At 51.7% G+C, this 9,277-nt stretch overlaps 1 protein-coding gene across 1 annotated transcript in view; it reads left to right on the top strand.

Annotated features, from left to right (window-relative positions):
- Window positions 1–233: 233 nt before the first annotated feature.
- HSF5 (heat shock transcription factor 5) overlaps window positions 234–9,277 on the top strand; it is a 34,538-nt gene continuing 25,494 nt past the window's right edge. The window contains 4 exon segments of the mRNA XM_029081596.2: window positions 234–584; window positions 586–628; window positions 630–936; window positions 1,042–1,101. Coding sequence (XP_028937429.1) covers window positions 394–584; window positions 586–628; window positions 630–936; window positions 1,042–1,101 — 601 coding nt within the window. The 5' untranslated portion in view covers window positions 234–393.

Below are 9,277 nucleotides of genomic sequence, written 5' to 3'. Positions count from 1 at the left end.
CTCGGGTCCTCGGGGGATGAGGCCGCTGGGCCGCGCCGCTCCTCTGAGGGAAGGGCGCGCGCGTGCGCGCGGGGCGGCCATGGCGGCCTCGCGCCGGGGAGACGGTGGCGGCGGCGGCGGCGGCGGGAGGGGGGGAGGGGGAGCTCGTGCGCATGCGCCGGCCGCCGGGCGCGAGGGCCGAACGGCGCGAGGGCCGAACTCGACGCCCCATTGGTCGGCGGCGGGAAGGCGGTGGGGCCTCGTGCGCCAACCGTCCTTGAGCGGCGAAGGCGAAGGCGAAGGCGAAGGCGAAGGCGTCCGGGCTCCAGAGCGAAGGGCCGAGGCCGGGATCGAGAACGGGGCCCGGGGGGCCGGAACCCTCCGGGGCCGCCCCGAGCCCCGCCCCGCCCCGCCATGGAGGAGACGCTGCTGGCCACCCCCATCAACCCCAACAACTTCCCGGCCAAGCTGTGGCGGCTGGTGAACAGCCCGCGCTACCGCTCCATCCGCTGGGACGGGCGCGGCGAGGGCCTGCTCATCGACCAGCCGCTCTTCGAGGCCGAGCTGCTGGGCGCGCCGGGCCCGGGGGCGGCGGGGGCGGCGGGGCGGCGGCGGCGGCGGCGGCGCCGAGCCCGACCTCTTCAAGACCCACCAACTTCACCAGCTTCATCCGCCAGCTCAACCTCTACGGCTTCCGCAAGGTGGTGCTGGGCGGCCCGGCGGCGGCGGCGGCGGCGGGGCCCGGGCCCGGGGGCCCGGCGGGGGACGGCCCGCTGCACCACTTCCACAGCCCGCACTTCCGACGGGACCAGCCGCAGCTGCTCGTGCACCTCAAGCGCCTCACCAGCGCCAACAAGGCCAAGCTGGCGGCCGGCCTCGAGGTGTCCTGCCGCCCGCCCAACCGCTTCCAGCGGCTGCTGCTCACCTCCGCCGCCGCCGCCTCCTCCGCCGCCTCGTCGGCCGCCCCGGCCTCGTCGTCGTCGTCGTCGTCGTCGTCGTCGCCCCGCCCCGCCTCGCCCGGCTCCTCGGCCCGCGGCTCCCCGGCCTCCGCCGCCCCGGGCCCGGCCCTGCCCCCGCCGCCCCCCCCGCCGCCCCCGGCCCTGCCCCGGCCCGACCCGCACGGTGAGTCCCGGGGGGCTGGGGCTGCCCCCGCCCCCCCCCCCCCCGACCCTCTCCATCTCCAACCCACCACCCCCTGAGGCCCCCTCCGCGCCCCCTTCCCCGCCCCGACATGATACCCCCCCCCGGGACCGGACCCAACCGAGTCCCCCCCGACACCCCCCGGACCGAACAGCCCCTCCGACCGAACCGAGGAAGCGCTCAATAAATCCGCTCGATTGCCTGAGCACCCTCCCTTAACTCCCAACCGACTCTGCGGGCCGGGAACACCCAGCCACCCCACCAAACCGAATACCTACCCTCACTGGGACCAATCTACCACCCCACCACTCCACTCCCCAACAGACAAAGCCGTCCCCAGAAACCGTTATCCCCACCCCACCCCACCCCACCCCACCCAACCCAGTATCAAAGTGCCAGTACCCAAGACCAAATAGCACCCCCCGACTTCACACCTCCCCGACAAGACCAAACAGGACAAAATCGCCGCCCACTCAAACGGAACACCTTCACCTGGGATCAAATACCCCCTCACGCCGAAGCAAATAACCCCGAAACCAAACCCCCCCCCCCCAACCAAACCAAGTACCCTCCCTCCCCCTGCCTGCACACCAAACCAGATACCGCCCCCCAGGATCAATACCCATCAACTCAACAGAATACCTCCCCAAGAAGATCAAATACCTCCTCTCAGAATCAAATAACCGCCCTCCCCCCTCCACCCCCCCAACCAAACAGAATACCTCTCCCACAGGACCAGATACTCTCCTCCACCCCACCTCCAAACTGACTACCTCCCTTCTGGGATCAAATACACCCCCCACCCACCCGGGACAAAATACCCCCAACACCAAATCCAGTACCTCACCCGCCCCACGCAGGACCGAATGAATACCTCTCCCCCAATACGATTGGACCAAATACCTCACCTTGACCCAACTGAGTACCCCCCCCCCCACTTCCCAGGACCAAATTACCCTCCCCCCCCCAACTAAATTCCTCCTCCCTCAGGACCAGATCTCCCATACACCAAACCAAATACCTCCCCACCGGGTCCCAATACCTCACCTTGACCGAAACCGAATACCCTCCCCCTCCCACCCCACAACAGGAGTTTACTGAATACCTCTTCTCCACCGTACTGAATCCCCCTCCCTGACCAACCTCCTCGGATTGGACCGAATACCTATCCTCCCCTTCTCTGAGGGCCCGATCCCTTTCTGGAAGCATCCCCCATATGTATTCTCCCCCAAATCCCCGCTGCACCTCTAAGAGTTCTACTGGAGAACTCGGCCCCCAGCCCAGACCCATGGGCTCCATCACATCCCGGGCTCACTTCCAGGGAGGTTCCCTAGGAGCGCACCATCGCAGGTCCGGAGAACCACACCTCTGGTGCACAAGGCGGACTTCAGATCAGTCGGGAGAGTTCTGTGATCCTTCCTGACCTGCCTGCCCCTCTGTGGTATTGAAATACGCTTGCTGGTATCCTACAGACTCCTGAGGTAGCCAACAGTTCGTACGTTACTGCCAGGGCCACTGACCTCCCGGGACCCAGTCCATGCTTTTACACCTTCTTTGTAATGAGTGTTTTAAATGGTCACGGTCCACCCACCTTTTGTCCTGGTAGGAACAACAGATCTTCGTGTAACACACTGGAGAAGGAGGGTAAGCCTAAAAGTCAGAGGGTGACAAAAAAGAAAATACTTATAACTCTGTTATCAAAGCCCAGGTAGACAGGGCTCTGGGGCGATGCCTAGTTTTTGAAGGTCCCGTTTCCAGCAATTCACAGGTGCTGAAAGTCAGGAAACACGAGAGCCAAATTTAATGGCATAAAAAAGCGTTTGTCTAAAAGGATCATTTGGCAAACAGACCATATTGTTTACAGAATACATTTCGTCCCCAGACAAGGTGAAATGAATGAGCCTTTCATTTTGGTACAACTAAATAAAGTTCAGGATATATTTAAATTCTGGGGGAACCCCATAAACTGAACTCTTTCTAAAGTCAAAGAGAATTCAGGTGTTGAGACATTGGCTAATGTCGCATTTACTCTCGTTAAATGACCTGCCTTGGAGCGGGCATCATTATGGTACCTTTGTCCTAGAGAGCACGCCTAATCATTATATACCTTTTCTGCAGAAAAAAATAGTACTAGCAAAACCGGAAGACGCTTCAGTCTGTGTAGTCATTTTTCAAGTAGGAGAATAATACATTCATTTCGAGGTATTTGGAGGTGGTTGGAAGTCACCTGATATAACATTTTCTCATGAGAATTACCCAAAACAGTTGCCCCGGATGGTAATGTCTGGTTGTTAGATTAGGAATAAAGGGTGGTGTAATTCCTTTGGAATCTCCAGGATTAGAGAACAGATATGGAATTCCAGTTTAATAGGTCTTTTAGTCCAGTGGCTCATCTTGGAAAAGCTGAAAAAGGACGATTTAGCAGACTTTGAAAGAGGACCGGTAAGTAATTTGTGTCTGCTTTTGGACATTGATGCTGAAGAGGTGATTAGGGAAAGAGAATAAACTGAGTTTGTCCTAGGTTTTGCTTAGAGAGGGTTTAAATTTGTCAGACTTTTGTATCTTTCATTCACTCATTCATTCAATCGTATTTAATCTGGTGAGCACAAGATGACCTAGTGGAAAGGTCATGAACCTGGTGGGTTAGAAGATCCCGGCTCGGCCACTGGCCCACTCTGTGATCGTGGGCAAATCACAACCTCTCCGGGCCTCGGTTCCCTCATCTGGAAAATGGGGATAAAGATGCCTGCTTTCCCTCTCCCTTAGATTGGGATCTGATTATGCTGTACCTCCTTCAGTCCTTAATGCTTAGTAGAGGCCATTTTTAAAGAGAAGAGGTCAAAGATGAGCAGTCAACTTGCACGGGGGGAGGAAGGAGGGAGATCTGGGTCTATTTATAAACCAGAAAAAACCCTCGTCTTACTCCCTTTTTCTTTCGATTGTCCTTTTCTTCTTCATCCTTTTTCAGCTCAGCTACCTTCATTTTGGGCGGAATGCACCAGTGCTGTTGTAGAGACAGCAGCTGACTTTTGAGATCTTCCATTATTAGGAAGAAGAGAAAAACACCTCACTGCCCACAGTTTTTTGACATTGGGTTGAAGAATTCTGCACTCGGTCATAGAATCAACAGTTATCCTTTGTAGAGCTCTTACCTTTAAATCCCAACCATTAATTTTGTGGAGATGATATCTGTCTGTGAATTTAACCCCCTCTCTCTGATTTTTGTAACGATAGTGATATTTGTTAAGCGCTTACTATGTTGCAATCTCTATACTAGGTGCTGGACTAGATACAAAATAAGTAGGTGGGACACAGTCCTGATCTCACTTGGGGCCCTCAACCTAAGTAGGAGAGGAAAGACAGGTACTGAATCCCCATTTTACAGATGAGGAAACCAAGAAGGTAAGGGATTTGCCTAAAGTCATACAGTCGGCAGTAATAATCGTAATAATTGTGGCAATTGTTAAGTGTTTATTATGTGCCAGGCACTCTAATAAGCGCTGGGGTAAATACAGCGTAACTGGGTCGGACACAATCCTTTGTTCCACAGAGGGCTCGCAGTCTTCACCCTGAACCTGCCTGCAGTTCTTTTCTCATCGGTTGCTGTTCTTCATCTTCATTTTAGCTCAGCCTTGGGGTCTGACATTACCTCCTCTGTATTTTGTTCTCTCTTCCTGAAAAGTGTCCCCTTTCCGTTTTGGGGGTTTGCCCAGCCATTATCTCCATCGGTCGTCAGATACTCTTCAGTGAAAGAAGAAATCTGAGAGGGAAACTACCTTGTATTTCTTAGACTCATCTACAGACAGGGTAATGAGTAGTATTCATTTTAATTTTGATTATAAACTCAAAACCATATCAAAAGTTGAAAGGTACCCATGAGGTAAATTCCATTCAATTTTTGCACATTTAGCGAAGAATAAAGAGGTAAATTTTGGCACTGAAAGCTGATTAGCTCAGGCTCTTTTGCAGCAGAGGAAATATGGATTTTCCGAGTAAAAGGGCTTCTTTAAAAAGTCATTTCTTTGAACCTGAACCTGAACACTATATTAAGCAATAATGTTCACAAAATGCTCCGACTGATTTTTCTTGAGCTCAAGGGAAAACATGAGAGGTCAGAATTGAACTCCGCAGTATCCTCCAAAAGGATTAGAATGAATAGTTACTCATTCCCCTTAATTCCCCAACCAACGGCGTGCCTCCACCAGAATTAGAAGGAGGACTCAGGATGCAAGACTCCAGAGTCAGTGAAGCTAGTCGAAGTTGAAGAGGGGGGCGTTCAAGAGAAAGCTTAATAAATCCCGGCAAGAAGGACAAAGGAGCAACTCTTAAAGCCAAAGCGTAGTTAGTTGTAGAGGCCAACACCTTCAGCTGAAAGTAAGCCGGCACCGGATGGAACTTGGCTTCGGGGTATGAAAAAGGACTGGAACCGGGTACCCCGGGGGCGAGAGGAAGGGGACAGTAAGCCGGCCCTCGTGGGGCCAAGGCCCCAGCCCCTTGGGCTGTCAGCAGCCACGGCCCCGCCACTCCCATTTTACCGGGTCCTGAGGCAGTCGATCGTATTTATTGAGCACTTACTGTGTGCAGAGCACTGTACTAAGCTCTTGAGAGAGTACAAGAATTCCCTGCCCACCAGGAGCAAAGGGCTGGGCTGGCTGGCTGCCCGCTCCCTCCTTCAATAACTCACCGACAGAACTTTCCCCACCAGAAAACCCGTTTGGCCCTGCAGTGGCGAGGATTGCAGGGGTCGCCAGCCTTCTGATAGAGAATTATTATTATGACATAACTTTCAGTGCTGCTGACACCTAAGTGCAGGCACACTGACCTCTTATCTTTCAGAAGTGTGGGAACGTAGCCATATTAAAACAAGGAAAAGTGCATTGCTGATTTTTTTTTTTTAGTTGCACAAGTTTGTCTGACCCTCATCAGAAACAGGAAGTGGTTTCTTCCTGGATCTGGCATTTTCTCCCTCATTTTTTATGGATGAAGGAACCACGATGAGGGTCTGAAGAGGGACCATGAGACGTGTCTCCTAAAGGCACGTGTTTTCATCTTTGTGAAAGTGGAGTGGACAAACTAAGGATCTTCCTTGGAGATGTAGCTATTGGAATCAAGTCTATGAAAAGAGCACATTCCAGATAATAAATGCTCACCCCAACCGTCTCTAGTGCCAATGTAGATGACTCTCAAGTCTGAAACCTTCCTGCATTACTCAATTTTCACTGGAGCGGAGATGGCTAATTTGCTATCAAAATTGCAGATGGAACACTTCCCTTAAGTTTGACAACCCGCCACGAGTAGGAATTGTTATGGATCTTTCATCCTCCCTTGGACTTGTGAGCCCCATATGTGACTGGGGCGGTGTCTGGCCCGATTGTCCCGTGTCTGCCCCGGCACGTAGAGTGCATGTAGATGATTTCCTTTTGTATTCTCTTGGTCATGTGACACCTAGCGAGGGTGCAGTGGTGTGCTGATAGAACTCGGGGACCTCCAGGTGTGACCCAGAGATTCTGGACCCAAAATGCTTGAATTCACCGCCATGTATAGCATCACTCCCGAGTTGGCTTGCACACGGGCAGTGGAAACCTAAGAACTCTTTGATTTCACGGGACACTAAAGACACGAGGAGCGGTCCGTCGGCACACCCGCATTCTCCCCTTCCCTGGGATTGTTTTCCAGGCCCATGAGAGAGGGGCGGGTGCCTTCCCAGCCCAGGTCTCATGTCTTCAGTAGGTGTCTGAGTGAAAAAGTTGGAGAGACCCCGATCTAGGTGATCTTCAGCCTCCCAATTTGTTGGGAATATCTGTCTGGTTTTCATCCCTCTTAGCGCCTACCATCCTATGACTGAGGACTTGATGCACTTTAGACTTTTAAAGATTACCGTTGCATATGAGGTCTCCTTTCCTTCAAGGTTGAATGCGTTAGCCCCTTTGTCCCTAATTCCAATCTAGAGAGAGTCGAAGGCCGTCGGACTTGGATTCCCAGATATCCTAGGTTTTTTTTTTGGCTTTCCTGCCTTCCAAGTGTGTTCCAGAACTTTCTACCATTGCTTACTGTATGTCAAGGATGAAAGGTTCTCTGAAGGGCCAGCTGAGTGAGTTCATAGATTCTTGGACAGTTGGGATATGGGATTGGGATACCTCTCAAAGTAGTCGTTTTCAGCACCATATCTAGTAAATGAGTTAAGTAAGGGGCTTTCACCTTTTTATACATTCATCTGTTCAATCTGTTGTTTTTATTGAGCACTTACTGTGTGCAGAGCACTGTACTAAGAGCTCGGTACAGTACAGTACAACAATAAACTGACACATTCCCTGCCCACAATGAGCCTACAGTGGTAATCGCTTAGTACAGTGGTCTGCACACAGTGAGCGCTCAATAAATACAATTGTTCGATTGACTGATTGGTCAGGGTCACCTGAAGTACCTTTCCATCACTGACCGACCCCTCACTTATTCAAGCCTTCTTCTCAGTCTGTCACCACCCCTTCTCCCCCCTTCCTCCCTGGCAACCCTTCTAGAAGGGAGAAGCAGCATGGCTTAGTGGAAAGAACACAGGCCTGGGAATCAGAGGATCTAGGTTCTAATCCTGCCTCCGCCACATGCCTGCTGTGTGACTTTGGGCAAGTCACTTCACTTTTCTGTGCCTCAGTTTCCTCATCTGTAAAATGGGGATTGAATAATACCTGTTCCCCAGGCAATTTAGACTGCGAAATTCATGTGGGACAGGGGCTGTATCCCAGTCTTAGTGCAGTGCTTGGCACATAGGAAGAGCTTTTATGATTATGCTCGTTATTACTCACAGGTATACACCCAGAGCCAAGCAGGGAAGGTCACAGAAATAAGCAGTTCCTGTTTGCCCTGGATAGTCACTTCTTCTGCTTGCTTCTGTCACCTCTTTGAGCCCCATTTTCTCTCCCCGTTTCAAGCATAATGACTGAAGTCCTTAGGTCCCATGAGTCCCCGGGGATCTCAGGAGGAGATTGACTCCATTTTACAGACTGGCAATGAGACGCCCACAGTAATGAATTTCATTCCCACTACAATCAGATTTTCCCATTGTTAAGCAACCACCTGGAAAACGTTGGGCTACCTCTATACAGTAGACTAGATGTGCTACACATCCTCTGTCTCCCTCTTATGTGTTTCTTGGTTTTTAGGGAAATCTGTGACTGTGGGGGAATTTGAGTGAATTCGCTGCAGACAGAGTGCTATATATAGGCAGAGATAGATAGACACCCCATAGCCTGTTTTTCATTAGGCTCATCCGGATTACTTTTAGGCCAGTATCCAAGGCTTATTTTCTTGCCTGAGCTGGGTGGTGTTTTACATCAACTGTACCCGAGTGGCCTGAAAGGGTTGATGCAGCTTCTAAGAGTGTCTAATAAAACTCCCAGGATATATGAACCAGAGGAAAACAGCTTAGTGAGTCAGCAGAGATTTAAGAAGCAAGTGGGTGTGGTAACTAAGATCTCAGGAAGTACTATAAACTCTCAATAAATACTATTGATGGATTGATTGATTGATTGATTGATTGATTGAATGAATAATCCCCAAACCCCAGGGCAGAGTCTTGACAGGAACGGGGCCCCAGACGACACCAGAGGTCACCTCAAGGAACCACTCTCCTCTGTGACCTCTCTGTGACCAAGCCCTCTTTGACCTTCGTATGCCCTTTTGCTAAGTAAATCTTGGGTTGGGTGATTTGGTTGAGCATGAAACGGCCACCTCCTGGAAAAAAACAGATGAAGGGCTTAGCCTGGGTCACTTGGCCAGCCTCCTGCGGCCTCAGATTGCAGCCTGGCCTAGAGGAAAGAGCAGGGGCCTAGTAGCCAGAGGACCTGAGTTCCAATCCCAGCTCTGCCATGTGCCTGCTGAGGGACCTCAGGCAAGTCACTTCACTTTTCAGTGCCTCCGTTTCCTCAGCTGTGGAATGGGGATTCAATATCCCTTCTCCCTCTTGGACTGTGAGCCCCGAGTGAGATGAGGGACTGTACCTGACCCGATTATCTTGTGTCTAGCCCCGTGCTTATTATGGTACTTGGCACCTAATAAGTGCTTAATATACTACTATTGTTATTATAATAACGATATATTATTATAAGAGTAATGCCATCCGATTATAATGGTGTGCAGCCATTAGTTAGGGTCACTCTACAAA

This window comes from Ornithorhynchus anatinus, chromosome 17 (assembly GCF_004115215.2).
Source record: "Ornithorhynchus anatinus isolate Pmale09 chromosome 17, mOrnAna1.pri.v4, whole genome shotgun sequence".
NCBI lineage: Eukaryota > Metazoa > Chordata > Mammalia > Monotremata > Ornithorhynchidae > Ornithorhynchus > Ornithorhynchus anatinus.
The sequence above is the reverse complement of the archived record's forward strand: the minus strand, read 5'-3'. Positions and strand labels throughout refer to the sequence as shown.